The 27,360-nt window shown below is 41.7% G+C and overlaps 2 protein-coding genes across 2 annotated transcripts in view; one reads left to right on the top strand and one right to left on the bottom strand.

Annotated features, from left to right (window-relative positions):
• Positions 1-10,105, top strand: part of RHCE (Rh blood group CcEe antigens) — a 38,996-nt gene extending 28,891 nt beyond the window's left edge. The window contains exons 9-11 of the mRNA XM_065930082.1: positions 3,350-3,429; positions 7,342-7,415; positions 9,947-10,105. Coding sequence (XP_065786154.1) covers positions 3,350-3,429; positions 7,342-7,415; positions 9,947-9,973 — 181 coding nt within the window. The 3' untranslated portion in view covers positions 9,974-10,105. The remainder of the gene's footprint in view (positions 1-3,349; positions 3,430-7,341; positions 7,416-9,946) is intronic.
• Positions 10,106-11,835: 1,730 nt separating this feature from the next.
• Positions 11,836-27,014, bottom strand: TMEM50A (transmembrane protein 50A). The gene is made up of 7 exons (XM_065930083.1): positions 26,855-27,014; positions 24,707-24,811; positions 22,964-23,076; positions 21,805-21,872; positions 19,592-19,684; positions 17,021-17,081; positions 11,836-12,262 (listed from the first exon to the last, which is right to left on the bottom strand). The coding sequence occupies exons 2-7, from the start codon at positions 24,797-24,799 to the stop codon at positions 12,217-12,219; spliced, it is 474 nt and encodes a 157-aa protein (XP_065786155.1). The 5' UTR covers positions 24,800-24,811; positions 26,855-27,014; the 3' UTR covers positions 11,836-12,216.
• Between the last annotated feature and the right edge of the window lie 346 nt (positions 27,015-27,360).

The following is a 27,360-nucleotide window of genomic DNA, read 5'->3' as shown; positions in this document are numbered from 1 at the left end:
CCATTGGGATGCAAAGAGTCAGACATGACTGAGTGACTTCACTTTAAAGAAAAATATTAAAAACAAAATAGTATCCCTGGGACTTCCCTGGTGGTCCAGGGGTAAAGAATCAGCCTTCCAAGGCAGGAGATAAAATCCACATGCTGGGTGGTCACTAAGCCGGAGTGCCAAACTACTGAGTCTGTGCTCTAGAGCCCAGGAGCTGCAACTGCTGAAGCCTTGCATTCTAGAGCCGGTGCTCGGCCACAAGAGAAGCCACTGCAATGAGAAGCCTGAATACTGCAACAAGAGAATAGCCCCCGCTGGCCACAACTAGATAAAGCCCACACTCAGCAATGAAGACCCAGTGCAGCCATAAATAAATAAACAAATAAATAATAGTATCCCTGGAATGCAGATCTGGCCAAATCTGAGAAGGGAGACCACCGATGCTGAAATTTGGCCACTTTTGTGGGTAGACAGAACTGCCTGGTTTGAATCCCTAGAAACACCCATTCCAAGCCACACGGCAATGGGATCCTTGGTTCACTTTCCTAAACTGCACCTCCCGTTTGTGAAAGAGGGACTTTCTCACAGGCCTGCTCTGAGGATCACCTAAAATCAGAAGGTAAACCGTAGAGGCTGAAGCCCTGGCACGAGGAGCCCACCCCGTGTGGGGAATGTTAACACAGCCATTTCTACTTCATCCATTTCTACTCTCAGATGGCAGAGAGGGAATTTGGGTTGAAAGTAACAGATTTGGGTTTAGCCTTCATTCTACGTGCAGTGCAGGAGACCCTGGTTCGATTCCTGGGTCAGGAAGATCACCCGGGGAAAGGAATGGCTACTCACTCCAGTATTCTGGCCTGAAGAATTCCATGGACTATTCCATGGGGTGGCAAAGAGTCGACACGACTGAGCGACTTTCGCTTTTATTCTACCACTTACTACTTTTTTAAGAAACTTTTTCCTTGTAATACAAAATCTACTTCCAGAATAGTCAAGTATCATAAGGGTTGGCTTCCCTGGTGGTCCAGTGGTAAAGAATCCACCCCTGCAGGAAACACAGGCTCCATCCCTGGTCCGGGAAGACCCCACATGGCACAGAACGACTAAGCCTGTGCTCCACACCTATTAAGCCAGTGCTCCGAAGCCTGTGCTCGGCAAAAAGAGAAGCCACTGCTATGAGAAGCCCACGGTTACATACGGCAACCGGAGAGTAGCCCCCACTCGCCGCAACTAGAGAAAAGCCCACGTAGCACCAAAGCCCCAGCACAGCCAAAATAAATAAACAAAAATTTTTAAAAATATATCATAAGAGTACCACTCGATGACTTCTGACACGCCCGATAACCAGCACACAGAACTCTGTGTCCTGTCTCAGGGCAACCGCTAACCTGACTTCTAAGAGCAGCAAGCAGTCTTGCCTGTTTTTGTCCTTTAAATGCACAAAATCATATAGGAGGTCTGCTCTTGTGTTTTTCTTGGCTTCTTTTACTCAACTCTGAAGTTGTGAGGTTCATCCATGTCGCTGAGCACCTCTGTAGATTGTTCATTTTCATTGGAATATAGCATTGATTTGTGCTTGGGCTTAATTGACAAAGGCAACTGAACAACAACAGGGAGAGTTTCAACGTCATTGAACGGAAACGTGGATGTTCCGATCGCCCTGGAGATGAGACATACCACCAGGGACACGTGAAAGCTTACACGTGCAGGGGCCAGGCAGTAGAGAGAGAAGGAGCAGAGACTGTCTTTAGGACTAGAGCGGCAGGGGAGGGACATAGGGATGTCCCCTATAGGCCGAAAGTGAAAACACAAATGTTAGAGCTTGCAGCTGGGGGCTTGTGATGAAGGTTGACTATGAGAGATGGAGGTAAACAATGTTGACACTTAGTTTGGCCCTGCAATAGATGAGTGGCAAATACAAAATCTAAGAAAACATATAACCGAGTTCCATTATATGAACACAGCACAATTTATCCATTATCGATGAGCATTTCAGTAGTTCCTAGTTTGGAGCTAGAATTGTTGTTATGAATGTTCTAGCACTTTTTTTTGAACCTACAAATGCACTTCTGTTGAGTATATGCCTAGAAGTTGAGCTGTTGGATGATACAGTTTTCATACAATATGCTTCAGTGGATGCTTCCAGTTTTCTATTGTGGTTTATACAGTGGAAGCAGAGAGCTTCCTTTACCTAATATATAATTTATTTATTTTTTTTTTCCTAATATGTAATTTAGACGTCAAACGTACTGTTTAATTTTCATTTCCTTGATGACTACTTAAGCGTAGGACTTTTTTGGACATTTGAATGCCTCCTCTTTTGAAATGTCTGTTCACTTTCTTTTGCCTGTTTTTCTGTCATATGTTCTGACTTTTTCTTATTGATTTCTAGGAATTCTTTAAATATTCTGGATATAGGTCTTTTGTCAGATATATGTACTGTAAGATATATGTACTTCTCCAATTTTGTGGGTTATTTTTCACTTTCTTAATGATGTCTTTTGATGAGCAGAAGATCTTTATTTTATGTATCAATGTATTTATCAATGTATTATTAATTTATTCAATGTATCATTGTTCCCTCTATGTTGAGTTCTTTTTTTTTTTTATGTTGAGTTCTTATGTGTCCTGTTTAAGAAAATTTTGCCTACTACAGGGTCACATAGATGTCCTCCAAGGGCCGCTTAATAGTTTATTTATTTATTATTAATTACTTTATTTTAATTGGAGGCTAATTACCTTGCAGTATTGCAGTGGTTTTTGCCATACATCGACATGAATCAGCCATGGGTGTACATGTGTCCTGCTATCCCGAACCCACCTCCTAGCTCCCTCCCCACCCCACCGCTTAATAGTCTAAAGTGACGCCTCAGGGTTGCTTTGGAGGAGAGAAGACAGGGACGTATGTTCAAGGCGGGTGGGTAGGGGAGATGGGTCTGCTGGCCAAGTTGTACCCTATCTTGCCCTTATGGACATAAAACCTTTCTTTTTCTTGCCCTGATAGACATAAAACCTTTATCTTTAATTGCCTAATGAGGAAACTCAGGACTCCAAGGTTAAGTGCCTAGGGTCACACAGCTAGTGACAGAGCTGGGACTTGAACTTGGGTTTTCTGACTTCTGGTCTAGTTCATTATCCATGAACTAGAGCCCAAGAGGATCTTGAAATGCCTTCTTCCCCTTCTCGTGTCTGAGCAGCTTTGCAGGAGAGCGACGGGAAGGTACTGCCTGGGGAGGGGGCGCTTGTTCTCCTGGTGGCCCTTCCTGACCGCGTCACCGCTGATGCACATAGTCCTTTTGGTCTGCAGTGACCTCTGCAGCCTGATGCCCAAATGTGACCTCCTCTGCTTTGTCATTTCTAGGCTCGAATACCGGGGACTCATCAACCTTGGGGCGCTGGGCTTCACCATCGTCATGAGTGTGATCTCTGGTCTCTTGACAGGTCAGTGTGAGACCACCCTTCTTCCACCATTGTCCAGGGCACAGGGTCTGGGCCGAGACTGCACCTGCCGCATGGTTGGACATTATGTGCCCATCTCCTTCCCCATGAACCCACCCCCCTCAGCTCCAGCCAAATGGGGTGAAGGATTCAGATCTTGATTTAAAAAAACAAATGAAGACAGAATCACAAAATCTCAGAATTGGGAAGGCCCTCAGAGGTGACCTAGACACTGTAGCCTCTTGAGTCCAGGACTGGTGATTTCACTGAATTTTGTACAGAAGACTAAGGAAACCCTGATGCTTACAGTACTTACCTTTTATTCCCTGATAACACCTACACTGCTATTTTGTTCAGCAAATAAACCAGGTACTAGGGACACAGCAGTGAACAAGCCAAATTCCCTGGTCACACTGAGTTGATATTCTAGGTGGGGAGGGAGCTTTCACCATAAACAGAAAAATATATGGTACATCAGATGGTGATAAGCACTATGAAGAGAAATAAATCAGGGTAGGGAAATGCAAAGTCATGGTGAGGGTGGGCTGCTCTTTAGGAAGGGTGGTAAGGAAGGCCTATCCAAGAAGTTGACCTTTAGGCAAGGACTTGACTGCAAAGAAGGAGGGAGACATACCGTGTATTTATTTGGGAGAAGAACTTTCCATGAAAAGGGACAGCAAGGCCAGAGGCACTGAGGCAGGAGCATCCATTGCCTGTTCGGAGAATAGCAAGGATGTCAGTGTAGCTGATGTGGCTGGAGAAATGGGAGAGGGGAAGGGGTTGGAGACAGAGTGGTAGGAAGGAGCCAGATCATTCTGAAAATGGGAGGCCATTAGAGATCTGTAGGCAGAGGACTGAAGTATGTTTTTACTTCTGCAATGTGACAGAAGAGCAGAGAATCTTGTGAGTGTGAGTGGGAAAGTCACTCAATCATGTCCAAATCTTTGCAACCCCGTGGACTGTAGCCCACCAGGCTCCTCTGTCCATGGAATTCTCCAGGCAAGAACACTGGAATGGGTTGCCATTCCCTTCTCCAGGGGATCTTCCTGACCTAGGGATTGAACCTGGGTCTCCCACATTCCAGGCAGACTCTTTATCATCTGAGCTACCAGGGAAGCCCCCAAAACACAGGTGGCATGTGGGATCTAGTTCCCTGACCAGGGATCAAACTGGAGGTGCAGAGTCCTAGCCACTGGACCACCAGGGAAGTCCCAAAAGAATCTTGGGGAGACATCAATTTGCCTGTCTTACTTATATGCAAGAGGAAAACATGCATTCTGCCCAGAATTGTTCACTGTTATTCTACAGGTAAATACCTTTTATTGGTTAGACTCTCATATATTGTATCTCTAAGCAGGGAGTGAATGCCAAATCAGAGACAAAATAGCCAAAGCAGACACTAAAGAATGGTGTGACCTTGGGTGAATGGTGTGACCATGTCACTTTACTCTTTCTGGGCATTGGCTAGCTTTCTGTAAAGAGGATGGATTATAGTAACTAATCATTTGGCATCCTTTCAGCTCTAAAACATGTATGATAGTACTTTTTTGGGCCGCACGGCATGGTTGGATGGCATCACCGACTCAATGGACATGAGTTTGGGCAAACTTCGGGAAATGTTGAAGGACAGGAAAGCCTGGCATACTGCAGTCCGTGGGGCCACAGAGAGTCAGACACAATTTAGTGACTGAACAACAATGGCATGGGGAAGCTTAGTTCCCTGACCAGGGATTGAAGCCACTTCCCGTGCATTGGAAGCACAGAGTCTTAAACTTTGGACTACCAGGAAAGTCCCGAAAGTACTTTCTGGAATTTTCGAGAATGAGATTGGCTAGAATTGCTTTAATGTACCAGTTGGCCTCAGCTTTCAACAGAGTCTGAGATGACTGATTAAATGCAGATGAGAACAAGGCCTCCTGCCGTAAGTTTACATTCTGTTGGTGGTGGCGGTCCAACCCTAAAGAGAGCTGCCAGATTTAACAAGTGAAAACACAAGGCACCCAACTCAGAATTCAGAATTAACTGAGCATCCTGCATTGTATTTGGCAGTCCTACACCTGGGCTCTCATGCCATTTACCACTGTCACCAGTGTAGACAGAATGACATTGAGTTGTGCTGTCTTGTAAAGCAGCTGGGAAGGCTTCCCATGCCTCACTGAGACCAGGAAAGAGCATAAAGACACTGCTTTTATCCCTTTAAGAGTTAAGAACAGTGAGCTTTCATCTTTACATGTTGCTTTCTACTTGAGGAAAGTGGTGATTAAAAAGTACTTGGACGGGATTTCCCTGGTGGTCCAGTGGTTAGGACTCCGCACTTCCACTTCAGCATCACAGGTTCAGTCCCTGGTCGGGGAATTAAGATCCTGCTTGCCACTTGGCCAAAAAAAGAAAAAGAAACACAGCCTTCCATGTGCTGTGCACCACAAAGACATTCCCTAATATCTTCCCAAATTAAAAAAAAAATTTACTTGGACAATGTAAGGGGAAAGAGGCCTCCAGGAAGCCAAGATGGCACCAAATCGACCCCCTAAAATCAAGCATTTTTACCCATGAAGAGACCCCTTTCTGTGAAGCCCTCCTATAGGCACTTAGGTAAGAAACAGTCTTGGTGACTTCCCTGGTGGTCCAATGGTTAAGACTCTGTGCCTCCACTCCAGGGGGCACACGTTCCATCCCTGGTCAGGGAAGTAGGATCTCACATGCTGGGTGGTACAGCCAAAAGAGAGAGAGAGAGAAAAAATATAAAAAGAAACAATCTTATCAAGCATGGTTAAGGGTTTTCCCAGTTCAGGCAGATTAAAAATAGCAGATTAGAGGTAGATTTCCAGAGGTAAGACACACTGGGAGAAGTCAGCAGTGAAAGCAAAGAGCCTAACAGGAGAAAATGAATTCTTAAAACAAGACACAAGAGCTTGAGAAGCTTGGGCTGCCAGAGAACAGGCCAGTAACTTTCAGCAGCTGTGGCCCTTCTCCACGTTATACAGTGCCTTTGATAAATGGATATTCCTATCAACAGCTCTAATTTTTTTTTTAAGTCTAAATGTGTTCAGTGTTGTCTCACAAGGCAAGAAAATATATTTTAGGTGGATTTTCATCAGTGATGAGTAAGCCTCAACTATCTGAAAAATATTAGTAGGCAACAGAGGTTCATTTATGAGTAATTCTAGCTAAATGAGGTGTGTGGATTACACTTGCCATGCCAATATCAGTTAAAGGCACATAATGTGAGAGGCAAGTGTGAATGAGCACACGCCTACTCTTGTTAATCTTACTATTTAATACATAGGGATGAATCACCATTAAAAATACACAGATAAGTCTATCAGTGGCATTTCCCTGCTTCACATGAAAGGTAAGCATGAGTTTTTAACTGGAAATTCCACTTTGAGCAACTGGGGCAATGCATAGGGCCCTAGCTCTCTGGGCAGAGGTAGGATGGCTGACAAGAACAAGCACAGAAGCACTTTATTACCTGCTTTCCTAACCAGTGGAATCTGGAGCTGAGGTCACTGGGACTTTATTGGAACCAGGGAGGATGAACCTGCAAGGGTGGCTGTTTGAGTCGCTCTCCATGGTAGCTCTTGTGTTTAAATGAATCAGCCTTTAAGTGGGGCTTTGTCCAACAGGGTCCTTCTTCTCTGTCTTGGCAAGCATGTTAGATCCATGACTATCATATACCTCTCAGTGTAATATAATCCTTTGGATATAATTGTTCTTACCAGTTCCATTTAAAAGATCTCTGTAGAATTAATTAAACAGGTCCGGGAAGGACAGTGCTTCAATGCTTCTATCTCCCGGTTGTGGAAGATAAAAGGATTTCTGTTGAGTTATCATAGGTGAGATATGATAGTCTGATTAACTTTGAGATAAATGCAATCCTCTAAATGTGTAACATTTATTTATGAACTTAAACAGGCTTGCTCTTAAACCTCAACATATGGAAATCAACTCACAAGAGTCACTATTTTGACGACCAATCTTTCTGGAAGGTAAGATTTTTAACCTATTAATGTCATAGGTTTGGAGTGAATGGACTTAAAAAAAGATACCTGGGGTATGTATGTTAACTTGGTGTTTATGGAGAGTAAAGTAAAAATGAAGCAAGGAGCACTGGAGGAAAAGCAAATCCATGATGTGTGTGTGTGTGTGTGTGTGTGTGTGTGTGTGTGTGTGTCTTGGTCGGGGGTGGGGAGGTAGTTAACTTGGTGTTTATGGAGAGTAAAGTAAAAATGAAGCAAGGAGCACTGGAGGAAAAGCAAATCCATGGTGTGTGTGTGTGTGTGTGTGTGTGTGTGTGTGTGTGTGTGTGTGTGTGTCACTGGAGGAAAAGCAAATCCATGGTGTGTGTGTGTGTGTGTGTGTGTGTGTGTGTGTGTGTGTGTGTGTGTGTCTTGGTCGGGGGTGGGGAGGTAGTAGAGATGTGAGAACTGACACTGGCCCCGTCTCCTCCCCATCTGGAGTCACCGAAGTGGGCTAATAGTTCAACATGAAGGTGATAGAATCCTGCAGTGCAAAAGCCAGAAGGCCCACAGGGACCAGCAAGTCCAGTCCCCTCATTTGCTAGACTTCTGAGCGGAGTCATGACTGTCTAAGTCCTGAGAGGAAGAGCGGGATAAATTACAGCTAGTGGACACGAGAAAACGTGCAGTATAGGGACCTGGGGTCAATGAGTCAAGAGATGTAAAACTCAAATAATTCAGCGGCCACTGACAGTCTAGGTGACATTGTAGGGTTTGTTGTCATGACTGGGCTAGGAAGAAGGTCGGGGCTCATTCCCTGAGACCCCACTGCCTTCCTCCCTTTGACCTGCACTCACAGTTCACAAAGTTCTCTGATGTATGTTAGGTAATCTTCCAACTGATGCTGAGGTTGGCTAGGCAAGCAGGGACCCATATGGCCAAGTTATAAATGGGAAGCAGGGGCCAACAGAGGGCAGATTAATGCACAACTGATGCCTTTGTGAATGAAAGTGGGCCTTCTGAGTCCCAGACCAATCCTTTCTCCACCTAGCAGGCCCAGACACTGACCACCAGGGGGACACAGAACCAGCCTTATTACGGACCTTGGTATTCAGGTCTGTGGGGGCAAAACGGAGAGAACCTACCACCTCCTCTCCTTTTCCTTGATCTCTGTGCTCCTCTTCCTCTTGAAACAGCTTTCTGGAGGTATACTTGACAATGAACTGCACACATTATTAAGTATATAATTTGCTATCTTTAAACATATTTATACACCCTTGAAACCATGACCACATCAAGATAAGAACATATGTATCGGTACTCCCCTGGTGATTCAGTTGTTAAGAATCTATCTTCCAATGCAGCGGGTGCTGGTTCACTCATTGGTCAGGGAACTAAGATCCCACATGTCCCGGGGTAACTAAGCCCATGTGCTGCAACTACTGAGCCCTCCTGCCACAACCACGGTGGAATGTGTTAAGTCTCGCAGCTATCGCTTATTGCAAGCCTACTGTTTCTCAGTCCGTGCTGGATGCTTTTCAACATTATTTGACTTTCAGGTCAGTTCAGTTCAGTTGAGTCGCTCAGTCATGTCCAACTCTTTGCGAACCCATGAATTGCAGCACGCCAGGCCTCCCTGTCCATAACCAACTCCCGGAGTTTACTCAAATTGACTTTTTTTTTTTTTTTAAACAAAATCAAATTGACTTTATCCTCACAAAAACCCTGCATAAGAATAAGTCTCCCCATCTAAAGATGAGTCACTCATCCAAAATGACAAAGCTAGTAAATGATACAGGAGGAAGCTGAATCGATGTCTGTCTGGCTTCAGAGACACATATGTGTTTGTGTGTATGTGTTATGGTCAGTTACTAGAGAATGGCTATTTTTCCCCAAATCTTCTGATTTTTTTTTTTTTTCTTTTTTTCTTTTATAGCTGAGTAGAACCATTTTTTCAGCAGGATAATGCTTTACAGCTTGCGTTTGAAATGCAAGAATATAAACTGCCCAAGCTGATTAATCCAGGAATGATTTTTTTTTGTAAACCATCCAAAAGGACATCTTAAACATTATGAAATGCCCTTATTGTATGTCATAGAAGCAGACTACTAGAGGTTAAAAATGACATTCCTTCACTGATTGCTCAGACCATGCTCAGCACTTCCTAGGGTGGGACACTCACCAACCCCAAGGATACCCACCTCATCCCTGGATGACAGATGACACTATTGGGTTGGCCAATTAAGTTCATTCAGGTTTTTCCATAAGATTTTATGGAAAGAACTACTTCACATGGTAATGAGTCTTCCACTGGAGTTATACAAACAAAAGCCAGGTGACCATGAATGATCCATGTAAAGAGCTGTATGAATTGAGATTTACCTAAGAGGTCTTCCAATTCAGATTTTTTGAAAGAACTTTGTGATAAAGGTTCTTTATTGTGATAAAGTAACATTTTGGGCAACATAAATTTCAAAAGATCAAATCAGAATCAATATGTGTGCAATATTGAGTGTGTAAGTGTTCATCTATAATAAAAAAAGTTTGCTTTCCTTTTACAGTTTCCACGTTTGGCTGTTGGATATTAAGGGAAAGCATCCAAGAGAAACAAGGCCTGTGTGAAAACAAGACAACTTTTCACCATTGCCCATTTGTGTGTGTGCCACAACCACTTGTTATAGCAAAGTCTCCTTATGTACAATGAGACAGGTCAGATAGATTTGATACTAAAAATAAAAGACTAAAAACTTAATAATCTTATAATGATTTTAAATAATTATGTTTAGTTTCATGAAAGATGATGCTCTCAATACTGTCTTGGGTACAGACACATGGTGGTGGTGGTTTAGTTGCTAAGTCATGTCCGACTCCTGCGATCCCACGGACTGTAGCCTGCCAGGCTCGTCTATCCATGGGATTCTCCAGGCGACAACATGGGAGTGAGTTGCCACTTCTTTCTCCAGAAGATCTTCCCGACCCAGGAATCGAACCCAGTTCTCCTACCTTGCAGGCAGATTCTTTACTGATTAAACTATGAGGGAAGACATTAAGGTTTTGGTTCAATTTTATTGACAATTCCTAGATTCTTTCTTGTGCTTAATAAAGTATTCAGCTACACCGCTAACTCACCTATATCAGCAGAGCAGCTGATATAAAACAGGGGAAAACTGAAGACTCAGATTTAATCCTTGCTGACATTATGCTTTTTATTCCAGTGGTTTTACAAGGAGTTCTTATTCCCTGAGCACATCCTGAATTTAACTGTAGGGAAAACATCTGTGATCCAACGTGGAGACAGACTGCCTCAAGATTTAAAAACTAGTCCTATGACCCTGAGGATATCATTTAAATCGCCATGGTCTGGGTTCCCTTATCTGAAAAAAGAGAAGGTAAACTTCAATCCCCAAGATCTCCTCCAATTCTCATACCTGTGGATCTAAAACACAGTGATTTGATGGTGAAATGACAGTGATACAGTCATTTCCTTGAGTAGCTGATGACCAGGCAACATTCAAAACATACACAGTAGGGACTTCCCTGGCGGCCCAGTGGTTAACACTCGGTGCTTCCAATGCAGGGGGGTGCAGGTTTGATCCCTGTTCAGGGAACTAAGATCCCACATGCCACACAGTGTAACCAAAAACTAAAATTTAAAAACAAACAAAATAAAACATACACACTGGGAGAAAACTGTGGCTGACATAGAAAGGGTACCACAATCTAAATCATCTGAGAGGTATCTGGTGGTTAACAAATAGCGAATTGTTGCAAGCTTTATTAATAAGACAGTATTTCAAGCTTTAGTTCTGAAGAACATGTACCCACATTGTTAGCTAGCTCATTAAAGAAAAAAAATTCCCATTATGTCAGAGTGGGGAGCCTGGGGGATAAAAGAATTCCAAAAAGGAACAGACTAAGAGTTCCCAGTAGCTGAACACTTGTCATTATAACTGACCTCACTTGGTCTATTCTGAGCTTAGTGGTAGAGATACAACAAAATGGAATTCAATTTATTATCAAACCAACAAGAGAGTCGGTCACCGGAGTAAAGACCAAGCCCCTCTCCGCTTCCTCTTTCCTTCCACGGTGGCTGTGGAGTGACTGTCAGCGTCCCACCAGGCCCAGGGTCACAGCCGAGCGATTACCACTGCCCTTCCCCGCCGTCAGTGGCACCGAGGGGACACTTCTGAGGAAACTGGTGGCTAGACTATGGGGCTTCTCTCCTTCAACATATTCACTCACCCCCTGGGAGACCCTCAATAACTACTTACACTGAAATATTTACAGAATTTTTGGTAAAACCATACATTAATAAAGCAAACACAAAGGATAGTGAGAAAGAATTCTGACCACTGAATAGTTTTTAAAAACAAGAACGTGTTTATATTTCATCATTATTTATGTTTCATCTAGTATTTGACACAGAACAGGCCACATTTAAATAAACACATTAAATCTTCAGAGCATTTTAATTGCAGCTTTGGACCTTGGATATGACAAATACTCATATAAGATGCTTCCATGACTTCTTTTGTGATTTATTCTTATAAACATGATAAAATGTAATAAAAATTTCTCACGTGAAATACTTTTCTTCAACATTTTACAAGTTAATCAAACGTAATCAAATGTATATCACAATAGATTTTGCTGTGGTTGTTGATTAAAGAGAGAGTTCTCATGATTTTAGTATTATACAAATTTCAGACTATACTCAGAAAGGAGTTTAGAAAATGGCATTACGAAAGACTGGGAGTGAGTAGTAAAAAAAACCAACCAAACAAGAAGAAACCCCACGCAGGGTTGCTGGGCAGTAACGAACCAGAAGCTTTCACTGCCATAAGTCTTCAGTGCGGCCGAACTTAAAAACGAGTCCTCTGTGAAAAGAACAAGAAATATCACACGACTGGCTGAGTCTGGGGAAAAAAGATGAGAGATTTAGAATTGTGGGAAACTAGCAACAAAGAATAACTGATGAGCTGTATGGAAAAAACCCACGGGATGTATCAGAACAGAAACTGATCATTCCATGGTAGTAAGCTCGGCCAATGTATGCGACTGTGCTGTTTACCACAAGCTATCCTGCAACCCGAACTTCTGAGTTTGGAGACGTATGTCCCTCTTAAGAAGTTAACCAGTGTTTAGCGTGTAACCATTATATGTCTGATATTATCTAATTCCCTTAACAAGCCTTTTCTGAGTCAAGATGGCAGTGCGAGAAGCTAGGGTTTTAAAGGTAAAGATACAGTCCCGACCTTCAAGTTGCTTATGCTGTTGATGACACAACGTGGTAAGGACAGAGGGTCGGGGGTGGGGAGAGGCATATACACCACATGTTAAGGGAGCAGAGAACGTATGGGGATTTTTTTTTTTTTTTAATATTTATTTATTTGGCTGTGCCAGGTCTTAGCTGTGATGTGGGATCTGAGATCTGGTTCTCAGACCAGGGATCGAACCCAGGTCGAACTCTGCATTGCAAGCACAGAGTCTTAGACACTGGACCACTGGGAAGTCCCATATGGGGATTTATTTTGCCTGAATGTGTCAGGAAAGGACTTACAGAGGTGGTGATATTAGAAGAACGTGGAAGGATAAGCTGGAGTTTGAATGGCAGGGTGGGAGAAGCAGGAGTTGGTGGGATGGTGAAGATGTTTCAGAGGAGGAAACGGCAGATCAAAAGGCAAAGTGGAGAAAAATAAAAAAGGCAAAGAGAATAAAAGATCACAGGTCAAAAAAAAAAGAACACGGGTCCTCAGGCAAAGCCCCAGAGACAGACATGTCAGGAAATGCCCTCACAGAGCCTATACTCTAGGTTTTATTTTGGGAAGTATCTATAGCTTTTTTTTTAAGGCTTCAATTTAAGAGGGCAGATGCACAAGATCACACACACACACGTTCGTTAGGGTTTTCCTGTAGGATCTTATGGAAAAACCTGAACAAAGTTTTTGGCTCATTGATATATACCTCGATATAAATACCTGTGGTGTAGTAGAGCAGGGGAGAGTCCAACATGGCTAGAGTACAGTTTAAGAGGCAAGGAGGATGAGAAACGGCCGTGGTCAGGATTTGGCAAGCCAATTGACCAGAGTGGCAAATTGCCCACAGGGGCCTCAGGAGCCTCAGATGAGTCAAGCGGGCGGGCACCAGCCTGTGATCTACTAAAGGCAGCTTGGGCCCAGACAATGCAGGAGCTGGGACTACGCAGAGACGCATCTCCGGTAAAAGAAACAACTTCAGCTCCAGACGACTGTTGCTGAGCCAGGGCCCAGGGCTGGCGGGTCCTCTAGATTTTCAAGAATTCAGATTTTTAGGTAAAATACCCTCATTTTTAAATGTCAGCTCAATAAAACAAAACAATGCTGTTCTGAATTTTGCTGGACGGCCCCTAGTGGCAATCTCTTCTATGAAAGTGTTAGTCACTCAGTGGTGTCAGACTTTTTGTGACCCAGCAGACTGCAGCCCACCGGGCTCCTCTGACCATGGAATTTCCCAGGCAAGAATGCTGGAGTGGGCCGCTATTTTCTAGTGTTTTAGAAGGAACACTGATACAGGAAAACTGGACCCAAGAGAGACATCAGTCAAGAGTGTGAAGTGCTCAGGAAGGGATGAGAATGACCGAGCCTAACAAAGGAAATGAACACAGAGAGAAGAGGATTAAGACAATTCAGAAGCAAACTCATCGGGGCTTGGATGTCGGGGGGCTAAGGCAAGGGAGGAGTGAAAAGGAGACACTACAATGGCATCTGCTGGTTTTCATTTGTTTTCTCATCTGTTTTCCAATTTCCAGTGTATACTCAAAGATATACCCTCAATCAAAATGGTCAATTTTAAAAGGTTTCATAGGAAATTCCCTAGCAGTCCAGTGGTTAGGACTCTGCCCTTCCAGTGCAAGGGGCCTGGGTTTGCCCTGGGGAACTAATATCCTATAAGCCGCTCAGCACAGCCAAAACAAAATAGGTTTCACAGACCTTTATAAAGGTAGGCACCTGAGTGTTTTTTAATGGAAAAAAAAAAAAAGCAACCAGGAAGTCGTCTGTACCCTCATGGAATTTTCCTTTATAAAGGATTTCATAAACCTCCAAAAAGCGATTGATCTGTGCTCTTCCAGGTAATTTCAAAACTACTGCTACAGAAAAAGAAAAACCAGAGCCTTTACTCCACAGATAGCTTAAAAGATGCATGGCTTAACTTTACACCCTAAACACCAGATGCAAACTGCAACCTCAAGAGTTTCTTAGGCAAGAGCCACTCCCTCTTGCATTGTCAGATGGTTACCTTTGGTACTGATTTCTGTTTTTGATGTCTGAAACAATAGCTTCTAAGTTTGTTGCTGAGAACTGTTCTGTTATAAATTCAAAGACGGTAGGCAATCTGCTACAACTATCCTGACAATGGTGTCTATTAGTTGGATTTAACTGCTCTTTGCCTACAGTATTTTCACAAAACCAAATCAGTTTTTGGATTTAATGAGTACAATAGCAATACATGAGAAATTAACCAAACTTGTTGCATAGAAAAATAACGTATTATAACTAACTTGAGACAAGTCAGCAATGGGTTTTTAAGGTTCTGTGAAAATGTGGTAACTACTGCATGAACACACGTGTTTCTTCCCTCATTGAAAAAAAAGAAAAATTTCCCACAAATCTCTCAATCCTCTGGCTCCTCCTCCCTGCTCAGAGGAACTTCTCTGCCGGAAACAGCATCTCAAGGTGGAACTTACTTTATCCTCCACCTCTGCTAGAGTAAACAATGATTAAAACCCAGAAGGCTGCTGTTTAGCCTTCCCTGGCTGGTTCTTGGTAAATCCCCTCCCCACCACTCCATCCTGAAGCTTTTCTGACCCTGTTACGCTACCTTCCATTGGCTGAAGTTGTGGGACACTGAATTCCCACGAGCACCTCTAACCCTGTGGAGATTCCGGAGTACTGAGCTCAGATGCCTGGTCCTTCTTTAAAGATGTTCAAGCCTCAGCATTATAGCTTGAAAGGAAAAAAAATTCTAAACATCAACACTGTCCCTCTAATAAACACATGCTATAATACACCACCCTACAAAATAACAAATCTACCTATATTTACCAAATTTACAAAACTTGGAGAGTGAGGTTGGTTCACTTCCTATTTTTTCAAGTACAGTGTTACATTCTTTAAAAACAAAAAAAAAGGAGCGGGGGTGGGCAGGAAGGAAACAGAACTAATATTAAGCAACTGGTTGAAGACTCAACAAAGGAGAAAATGCTAATTAAACTCATTCCAAATTCCATCCTCCTGGAGCCTGAACTTCAGAGTCAGATAGCCTGAATTTTAGCCACACGACCTGGAACATGATCTCTGTGTCTATTTCTCACATATAAAGTGATGGTAACACTGGAGCCACCTTTAGAGTTTTAGGAATCATCTGGGAGCACACATGTAACACACTAAGAATGGTGTCTTGCACATAAAAAGTGCTCAAGAAACTTCGGGCATTATTTTCTGCACAAAAATCAATGGCTTAACATTAGAAAAAAACAAAAAAACTCTTGGATTTTCCCCACTAGTTTCAAGATGCAAGGTATGACCCAAAGAGGCTGTATATCTTGCCACATGTAAATTCACATTTTTCTTATTTCTAAACTGATTTTATAAAATTGCAAATGCTTTGTGGTGGAATGGAAAAAGTATGAATACCAACTGCTGGCTATTGTTAAAGGGCAACTATTAGCATTCCATGAGTGGTTCAAGTAGGCAGGAGTTATCTATTTCCTTCCAAGAGGTGGGTGGGAAGGGGCAAGGAAGGGAAGGCGAAGTCCTAGAACAGACTGTCCTAGAATATACAGCAGTTTTGCTTAGTTTTTTTAAAAAAACCTTTTCTGGATTTAGACATCTTTGAAAATTTGATGAAAGCCATAGGCTCTCTTCCCAGAAATAAACAGAAAAACCAATGTCTTGCATGCAGATATGTCTGGTGGTTCCCAGTTTTTAGAAGCCTACCCATGCAATGGGAATTAAGAACTCCTGATACATAGGATAAAGGGAAATTTCTGTTGTTTTTTTGGGAGGTGGGGTGAAGAAGGAGGCTAGGGAAAGGGGATAGGGCATGCCCTATATGTCCAGGAAAGAGTGAACATTAGAAAAGATTAGTGATAAAAGTATTAAGGTTTTTAGGGTCTAAGTAATCTTTCGTCATTGCATCAGAAAGATAAAAAAAAGGTCAAGGCTTTACACCTCAAATATCACACATAAATTCTAGTGACACCAAAGACAGAAAGAACCATAAAATGCATCCAGAAACAAAATTTTAAGAAGAAATGGCTTTAGGCAGGCTTTCACTAAAAGCAACTGTTAGAGACATAAATTTTAAATGAACAGTGCCAGTGCCAGATAACTAAATCTACATGAATCACAAGTCTTCATTAAAGGAGAGGTGGTGGCATTTAAAAAAATCAATGTATGTTTCCAAGGTTGGCAGTAAACCAACCCACGTATTAAAAATATCTGTCTCAGTCTCATTCTTATTTTATGACAATAACATGGGGGAGAGGCATTAGACAGGAGGAAATTAAGCAACTAAATACAGTCAATGACATAAAATAAAGTATCACTTTAAAAAAAGAAAAAAAAGATAGGAGGAAGAATGCAAAACAAACTTACCCAAAAAAGATGAAGGCATTTTGGAAAAATACAGCAATCCCAGGGTATACTACGGCTTTTTCTATAAAAGTAATTGTAACAGTTAGAGGTGCATGATCTCAAAACATTCAGTTTCTGATAAACTGGTGAATGTCAGTTTTCCTGCCTAACATAATTGATTTTTCTGGCAACTATGATTGGTGTGGGTATTAAATGACACAGTACATATCAGAGTGTAGTTCTGGTTTAGTAAACAGTAGCTTCCTTCATTTATTTAATAAATACCGAGCACATTCTGTGTACCAGCACTGTTGAATGTGCTGAGGATAACACAGTAAACAAAACAGGAGAAATGCTAGCCTTCGTGGAGCTAAACACTGTTAAGAGTGAGTAAGAAGAAAAAGTAAAGCAGGAAAGGTATGGGAAGTGTACTGAATGATGACAGATGGCCAGAAGGACCTCATGGGAAGCTGAGGCAAGGAAAAGTGTAAGAACACAAAGAAAGTGAGGGCAGAAGCAGCCATGCAGAAGCAGCAAAACGACAAGTGCAAAAGCCCTGGGGTGGTAGCATGCTAGTTCAGTGGAGGAACAGTCACAAGGGCCAAAGAGAGGAAAGCAGGAGACAGATCAAAGAAGGATGAGCGGCTGGGTGGGGGTGCAGTGCAGATCCTTCGCAGCTTCACAGTCGTGCTGAGGACTCTGATTTTCAATCTGGGTGAGAGGGAAAAAAATCACTGGAAGGTTTTGAGCAGAAAAGTGACTTGAGCTGACACACTTCAACAGGATCTTCTGGCTGCGCTGCTGACAGTAGACTAAAGAGGGGTGAGGGTGGGGAGGGGACACAAACAAGCTGTTTTAGGAAATCAGGCCAGAGACTATCATGGATGGAACCAGGGTGGGAGCAACAGAGGAGATAAAAAGTGGTCATATTCAGGATATATTTTAATAGCAGAATCAACAGAATCTGGGGATGGATTAGGCTGTGGGATGTAAGAGAAAGAGGTCATCTTTGACAGGCCTTAACCACCCATGTTTTGGGCCTAAACACCTGGATGGAGAAAGTAGCCACTAAGATAGGAAAGACTGCCAAAGGACCATCTTGTCTCGATTTTATCCTGAACTGAAGTTGAAATTCTTCAAGTTTTTACTATTGGAGCTGTCAATGATCACTCACTGACAAACTGAGGCGTGATGAATAGCAACTTTTCCTCCTAAGAGTTTTAAGTTAATCTGGCTACCATAATAGCTGGTTTGTATAGGCCCTCTGTACTAGAAGGCCACATTAAATAACCATTACCACTAGAATGACTCATAAAGATTCTATATAAAGGCACTTCATAAAATTACAGATTTGCTGCTAATAATTCTCAAAGCATAACTTGGCTTCAGAAGCCTTTAGGAAAATAACTTCAAAATCTATGAGATGAACACCTTCCTACAAAAAGGGGCTCTGTATTAATAGTTGTTATCTAGGAAAGAAGAATTATCAGTAATTTTACTTTCCTCTTTGAGTTCTTTTATATTCTCAGTTTTCTACAATGAGTAAGAATTATGCAATTCACATGATAAAAAAGTAACATTTTTGTTTTTAAACTATGATGGTGATAAATTTTGTAGCAGCAAGAGAATTTCGTATGATAGGCAAAAGGCTAGGTTCAAAATTATATTTATACTATGATTACAACTATTTAAGAAACAAAAGAAACCAAAGAAAATATACCAAAATATTTAAGAGCAGTAAGATTATCAGTTTTTCTTCTCTTTCTTTTCTATATTTTTAGCAACATGGTTTTATAAAAAATTACATAAATAAAAGAAGAACTATAAATATTTAAAACTGCCTATCATTCCTATCTGCAAGATTTAAACAATTTGAATAAAAAAATCAGGAAACCAATTATTTTAACCCAAGAATTACATCTTATCTAACAAAGTGAAGTGTTAAAATATGAGCTAGATTAGATTTCTGCTGGTCCAGTTTGGCAAATCATTAATATCTTATTTTTTACTATGATAAGCATAGTCAATTTTACCTAGAACACTGAATGAATTTCATATTTTTCTGGGGTCCCTCAAGGCAAAGATTCAACCAGGGACCTGAGAGGAGGTCTTTTCCTAGCTTGCCTCAAACTGGCCTTATATAGCAGATATGCATTAAGTGTTCATTTGCTTTTTTATCTAAAAGAAGATGACGATATATTATCAAGGAGGCTGAGCTCAATAAATTTCAATTCTAGGCTGTTAAAGCTTTGTCTGCATGTTATTCAGCAAGTCAAGACTTGCCATATAGCTGGACAAGATATGTGTTCTGCTCCTGAGGTTTTTGGAAGCCAAAGAGAAACAAGGTATGGAGCTGTGTCCCATCCCTTCCAGGCTCTAGATGAAAAGAAAAAATACAGGAGAAAGGAATACTAAAAACATAGCAAACAAAACAAATACAAATACAGATTAGGGAGGGGGGGTTCCTGGGCACAAATGCATTGCTAGTAGTTGGCTGAACTATACAAAGAAAACTTTATTCTAAAAAAAACAACTTTAATGCAAAATTTCAAAATTCCATTGAAGTAAAAGGTAAACTGTGTTTTCTCTTACCTTTAGCAACATATCCTCCAAAAAGAATCCACATCGATGCAATCAGAGAGCCAAAGGCCAACATGAAGCCAATGAACAGCCAAATGCGAGCACCTTAAGAGAAATTTTACGAGAATTGTTTCTTAAATGGCAGCACTCAGTTCAATTAGCCTTTCAAAAAAAGACAAAAACCCAGAGAGAAAAACATGTGCAGTTGCCATCAGAGTCTAAAGCCAGAATAGTGGGAACTGTGCTAAGCGTTGTCGGTGTGGACGCTGGCCGTTTCCCTGTCGACTTTTGTCTTTACATTCTAAGTGCCTAGACAGCATTAAAATCACATTAACAGGGAAAGACAATCAACTTATAAATCACGCTTATATAATATTTATGAAGATTTACTAACAGAGTCATGGCATCCGGTCCCATCACTTCATGGCAAATAGACGGGGAAAAAATGGAAACAGTGACAGACCTTATGTCCTGAGCTCCAAAATCTCTGCAGATGGTGACTGCAGCCCATGAAATTAAAAGATGCTTGCTCCCTGGAAGAAAAGCTATGACCAATCTAGACAGCATATTAAAAAGCAGAGACATTGCTTTACCCACAAAGGTCCGTCTAGTCAAAGCCATGGTTTTTCCAGTAGTCATGTATGGATGTGAGAGTTGGACTATAAAGAAAGCTGAGGGCCGAAGAATTGATGCTTTTGAACTGTGGTGTTGGAGAAGACTTATGAGAGTTCCTTGTACTGCAAGGAGCTCAAACCAGTCCATCCTAAAGGAAAACAGTCCTAACTATTCATTGGAAGAACTGATACTGAAGCTGAAACTCAATACTTCGGCCACCTGATTCGAAGAACTGAGTCACTGGAAAAGATCCCGATTCTGGGAAAGATTGAAGGCGGGAGAAGGGGATGACAGAGGATGAGATGCTTGGATAGCATGACCAACTCGATGGACATGAGTTTGAGTAAGCTCTGGGAGTTGGGGATGGACAGGGAAGCCTGGGGTGCTGCAGTCCATGCGGTCGCAAAGAGTCAGACATGACTGAGCAACTGAACTGACTGATTGAAACAGTCATTAGCTCGCCTAAAGTGAATTCTGAGATGAGTTTACTTAATTAGCACAAATGCATTTTAATAAAAACCTTGCCTTGCTCAATAAAGTACAGCAAATAATGTTATATGTAAATTTCTGATTTCATACCCAAGATATAAAACAATAGTTCTGAAATAATAAGCTCTTACTTATAGATATGATATGATACACAAATACAACCAGCTCTGGACCCCCAGAGCTGTGCTAACATTTTTATCTCTTCATTTAGATTTTACAAGGTCACAGTATATCAGTATATCTGTATTGCTTCTATTTAAGTTCATCTATTGGTAACAGAGAGTGAACCAGAGGGAGTCTGAAAACACAGACCAGAATCGACCACTGCAGTTCTTTTTATTTCACTAGGGCGGGGGGGAAAAAGTCACCTAAAATTTGCCTATATTCAGGTTCATTTTTGTATGGATATAAGTTTACCATCTAAAATGCTCAGTAAGTATCCGTCTCCTCAAATCTCTGGCTCAATTGGACCCTACAGGAAGTTTGCTACACACATTCTGTGCCCTGCCTACCTGGGCACATGGCCATGGGTCCAGGGGACGTGAGTTCCTTAGCGGAAACAGGCAGGCCTGGGTGAGTCTAACCACTGCAACTCTATTGCCTATTCAGTTTTGCAAGATTAAAAGAGTTCTGGAGACTGGCTGCACAATAAAAATGAATGTACCTACTACTGAACTGTACACTTAAGAATAGTCAAGATAACATAAATGTTATGTTGTGTATTTTGAGACATGCCAAAAACTATGAATCAAAGCTGTATCAAAATGCTTAATTCAATCAAGTAAGGTTGGCAAAAAAGGGAAGAAAATAATTTGTATAGTAAAGCTTCAAGTACTAGAAAGTCTACTTTGCACTTTGCATAATGTATTATTATATAGTGTTTTTTACTATACACTATATACATTTATATCTATATAGGACTATTATTGGACAGGGTTATATACTCAAAACTTTGTATTCTGAACTATTTGGCAACCATTGACCAAATGCAACTTTTCTACAACCTCTCCTTAGATACATCTCCATCCTATTCCCGATCTGAAGAAGTCAGACAAGTGGCCCTTATATGTATAATTCTTATTTTAAGAATGTACAGTAAGATGTTGTTTGCATCTATTTACCTGTTTGACCCAGGCAACCTTCACTGTAACTATCACCTCGGACTTGTCCATTTGATACTGCATTAATCCTGTGTGAACAAAATAAAACCAAGAGATCAGGGTCTCTGACTCTAAGAGGAAATTATCCATGACATCAAACTGCCAGGTACAACAAGCTGTTGTTGTTATTGTTCAGTCTCTAAGTCAGGTCCAACTCTTTGCCACCCCAATGGACTGCAGCGTGCCAGGCTTCCCTGTCCTTCACTATTTCCTGGAGTTTGCTCAAATTCATGTCCATTGAGTTGGTGATGCTATCTAACCATAAGAGTTCTGCAAATTTAAGTCTTCAGGAGTCTTGAGTAATGGGTTCATACAATAATAGGCAAGGCCCCTCAATCAGTATCCTGTGAAGCACTGGATACAGTCCCCAGACCAGCAGAATCAGCATCACCTGGACATGCTTTAAAATGAGAATTCCCTGGTTCTACCCCAAGTTTATTGAAGCAGAAATTCTGGGTGTAAGGCCCAGCAATCTGAATTTGAACAAATCCTTTAGATGATTCTGATTCTTGCTAAAATTTGAGAGTGATATTCTTAGAGTTATACCTTGCCAAGATTGGAGTGATCTTTAGCTTGGTCCTATCTAGTTTTCTTTTTGTACACATCAGACATACTCACCACGAAGAGATGCAAGCGGTAAAATCTTACTCTGTCCATCCCTGACACATGTTCCAAACAGAAAACGTCTTTCACTGAGCTTCACAGAATACCACTCTAAATTGAGACAGCCTTGCTTTCTTTAGAAGCTTGCTCTGGGGACTTCCCTGCTGGTTCAGTGGCTAAGCCCCACACTCTCAGTGTGTGTGTGTGTGTTTGTGTGTGTGCGGTGGGGGGCTGGGTTCAATTCCTGGTCAGGGAACTAGATCCCACATGCTGCAACTAGAGTTCCCTTGCTGCAACTAAAGACCCAGCTCAGCCAAATAAATAAATATTAAAATAAGAAGAACAGAAAAGAGGATCACTGTTTTTCTTCCTAAGTCCTTCTCTATGATTTGACTTTTAAATTACAACCCATATGTTAATTTGGTAACATTTAAAAATCTTAACTCTACTCAACTGTATGTAAAACATATTTCTCTTGGGACAATCTGCAAGTCATGTCACCAGCGATGACACTTACATTAAGAAGGCTATGGTTGCTATGACACCGCATGCGTGGTAGGAGTGGTTGAATTCGTCCATGCGGGGGTAAATGACAGCTGCATCTATGATGATCCACCAGCCTGTAAAAAACTAAAACAAACCACAGGAGGAGAAATGACAGTCATTTCTTGTCTTACTGGCTAAAAAGCAAAGAATCTAAGTGAAGAGATCCCTTCTAATAAAGTCCACAATTTTCTTAAATCTTCCAGCAGTTTCTTGCATACAATTAGCACTTTGCTTAGTATCTGATGAAGGATTAGATACTCTAAAATCCCACAACTATTATTTATTAACACAAACTTCTTTTCTAAGATGATTACAATCATTCTTTTATACTGTCACTTAAAAAGTCTGTGATCTAATTTTTGTGAACTAAAAGTAAATTATATTTCATGGCAGGAGAAAGAAAAAAAGTCATTTAGACTTGAACTGACAAGAGGAGTGGCCTGTTGCTGATGATAAAAACCTCCAGAAAGATATTATTGAAAATGAAAACAACAGTACTCAAAATAATATGGGGAATAACTATTGTTGATAGAATTTTAGCTAGTCTCTTGGTGCTGTGAAATAAACAATGTGCCGTGCAGTACTGCCTTCTCTTTTGATGAACAGTGCAGTCTACAGATGGTTTCAGGGGTGATGCTAAATTCAATTAAAACACAAAATTATAATTTATCTTAATTGAATTTGGCTCTGGACATTATCAAGGACAAATATAAAATGAAAAAAGACATTAAAACTGCATAAATATTTTTTATCACTGGAGCAGACACTTACAAAAGATGATATTAACCAAATTCTGACATGTAGTTTAGCAGATTTGGAAAGTAACCCCTTTCTCTATCTCCACTTCCAACCTTGAACTAGTTAGCTCTATTTATTTATAAATAACTATTTTAGGTTAATCAAATTATTTTTATCAGGTTACAGACAGATCTATATTAATGACATTTTTACTGGGTATTCTTTTGCCTTTTTTTTTTTAAACACTTTGAGCCCAACATACTCAATATATTTTCCTCAGAGACTAAAATTCAAAGCTTTTTTTAAAATATAAGAGCAGAATTTCTATCGCAGTTTTATATTTCGACATTACTCTGGAAAAATTTAGGACAATTTATTTTTCATAGATTATAACTGTCAAGAGGCTAGGCAAAGAGACATATTTAAACTTAGATTTTTGCTTGTTTACTTAAAATTCATTCTTTAGAGTATATGTCAACATTAGAGCACAAAAAAATATCACATGCCTTGAGGATTTGTAATATAAATAAGAATTTTATTCTATAAATTACTTCTAAACAATATATTTTAATGAGCTCTTTATTTATCTAATGAGACTGAAAAGTTAAGTTATGGAGAAATGCAGTCATATCTTTTGAATGGTTTTGACCTCATTGTTTCTTGAACACTTCTTGGTAACTTCATGTACTCACTAAGAGGAGGCATAATCCATGTTGTGAATAAATATATAAAATATACTGTCTCACTATACTATGTTTTATGCAGTAAAAGAAAAATATCAAATTTTAAGCCATAATGTCAACTCTTTAAATGGAATACATAAATCCTCTCATAAACAAAAATATCAACATTTATTTTTAAAAATTCAGTGGTCAAAGATAAAATAAATAGTACATACTTAAATCACACAGAATTCAAAATACATAAAAACAAACACATCAAATTAAGGAAGGCCCAAATGATCAAGGACACTTACTAGAACACCGGCAGCAATGGAAGCAATAGTATTGCGCTTTTCCCCCCAATCAACGCACTCTGAGCACCTCAAGCCTTCCAGAAATCCAGACATTTTTTCAGGTCACTTAAACAAACAAACAAAACCAACTTAATACAGTACTTCTAGTGAATTTCTTCAAATTTGACTTATGTTTCTAGAAAACATCAGTTTAGGAATAATTTAATAAAAATGAAGTTATAAATACTTTATTTGCTACATAATATTTCAGAACATTTGAGATTCAGCTTTTGATGAATTTCCACAGAACTCTGGAAAACAAAGTGTGGACTCATTTAGTTGTTGTTTTTTTTTTTAATTTAAAAGATGATTTTAAGCAAAAGTGGGTGTCCAAATACTGAAAAAAATTTATAATGATTATTAACTTTAATTCCAAATGAAGTTATTATGTTCTTTAGATATTTAGAGTCCAGGAGCACTAGCACAGTGAAGAGACAAATGATAAAATTTTGGTTGAGTTAAAGTATGGACTCAGATGAAAAATAATTCTCCTAACAATTTACACATTTTATCTATAACATGTTTCTTCACATCAAGTCCTTTCACTTCATTATTTTTTTTCCAAGCCTGTCTTGTGGCTTCATTTCTGTGTAAAAGTGAAAGTGAAAATCGGTCAGTCGTGTCCGACTCTTCGAAACCCCGTGGACTATACATACAGTCCATGGAATTCTCCAGGCCAGAATACTGAAGTGGGTAGCCTTTCCCTTCGCCAGGGGATCTTCCCAACCCAGGGATCAAACCCAGGTCTCCCGCATTGCAGGCAGAATCTTTACCAGCTGAACCATAAGGGAAGCCGTCTATGTAAAGAACAGCCATTTCATTTTAATAATCTCTACCTCTGATTCTAACATGTTTTCCAGCCAAAAGAAAGCACACAATTGAAGTCAGTATTAATTCAGACCATTAAAAAAGGAAAGGGGGAATAAAGAAAAGGCAGGAAGGAGGGCTTTCACGACGCAGGGTCAAGAATCCGCCTGCAATGCGGGAGACCACAGGAGACGCGGGTTGGAGCCCTGGGTCGGGAAGGTCCCCCGGAGGAGGAGGGCATGGCAGCCCACGCCGGGATTCTTGCCTGGAGAATCCCGTGCACAGAGGAGCCTGGTGGGACACAGTCCAGAAGGGCGCAGAGTCAGACACGACTGAGCGAGTAAGCACGCGCGCACGCGCGCACACACACACGGAAGGAAGGATGAAACGAAAGAAAGACAAAGGAATCCACTGCTAAATTACCACGGGTAAGTTACCATAGACAATTACACAAAACATTCCTCTGAGCTATACAGACCCAGTGTGAGACACATCCATATTATCTCTGTCTCAGAAGATGAAAAAGCCTGCCTTAAGTGTAAATTGTTCATAAGCAAACATCCAAATTCCCACAGTGAATCTTAACCTCTATGAAGCTACTCTGTAGTTGACAACCAGGGTTGTTACAAAAGTAACGAACCCAGTTGGAAACTCCGTTTTAAAAATTAAATTAAAAGCTGTGCCTTGAGGACAAGTCTAATTTTGAAAATTAACTTAAAAAAAAAAATTCTTCCCTGGGCAGAATAGCAATCCAGTATCTTTTGCTTTCGATCTGCCCCGATGACGCCAACCCGAATCCTCCGTTTTGCTTTGGTTTACGACCCGCACACTCAACCCCAAACTCCGCCCCTCCAGACCCCGGGGATGTGAGGTGTAGAGGGTGGCCAGCGACTGGGAAGACGTGGGAACTAGATCTAGCTCTTCTAGCTCGGCCAGGCCCCTCGCCGAGGGGACCAGCCGGCTTCAACTCCTTCCCGGGTGTCAGCTTCCCCAGATCTAAAGTAGCGGGGGCGGGGAGGGAGGAGCATGGTGATTTTCGGTTTTCAGGCATCCTGCGACGTCCAGGGGAGGGCAGTGTCCGGAGCGCGGAGGTGGTCGCCCTCTCCCGCCCCCGGCCGAACAAAGGTCAGCAGTAAGTGGGCAGGAAAGAAGGGTCCAGCAAGGCGCTGGCTTGAGTCTGCAGCGTCCCCAAGAGGATGGACGCAAAGCCCCAGGCAGCATCAGCCGGGCAGACGGTTCCAGCCTCAATCGGCCGGCAGCGGGCGGCCCCTCCCCTTCCCCCTACTCCCGCCTGGTACTTACAGTTTTAAGTCCAGCCTGGCCGGTTGCAGTACGTCCGGATCCCCGTGTCGCGCCGGGGCCGGGCCTCCCACCTACCGCTCCAGGTTCCAGCCAAGAAAACAGAACACCCACAGGCCGCTGGATACCCGGATGGAGCAGCCCCGCCCCCAGGGCTCGGCCGCGCATGCGGAGACCGGACGGAGAGAGCGGGGCGTGGGGAGAAGAGGACCGGCGGGAGGAGGGCCGGAGAGACCACGCCCACCGCGCGGCGAGTCTGCTCACGCCCGCCCGGGCCGGCTTGCTGCTCACTTCAGTTCATTTCAGTTCTGTCGCTCAGTTGACTCCGACATGGACTGCAGCACGCCCTGTCCATCACCAACTCCCGGAGCTTACTCATACTTATGTCCATCGAGTCGGTGATGCCATCCAACCATCTCATCCTCTGTCGTCACCTTCTCCCGCCTTCAATCTTTCCCAGAATCAGGGTCTTTTCCAGTGAGTCAGTTCTTCGCATCAGGTGGCCAAAG

Source organism: Muntiacus reevesi, chromosome 3 (assembly GCF_963930625.1).
Source record: "Muntiacus reevesi chromosome 3, mMunRee1.1, whole genome shotgun sequence".
NCBI classification, from domain to species: Eukaryota; Metazoa; Chordata; class Mammalia; order Artiodactyla; family Cervidae; genus Muntiacus; species Muntiacus reevesi.
Note: the sequence above shows the minus strand (reverse complement) of the source record. Positions and strands in the feature narration are given on the sequence as shown.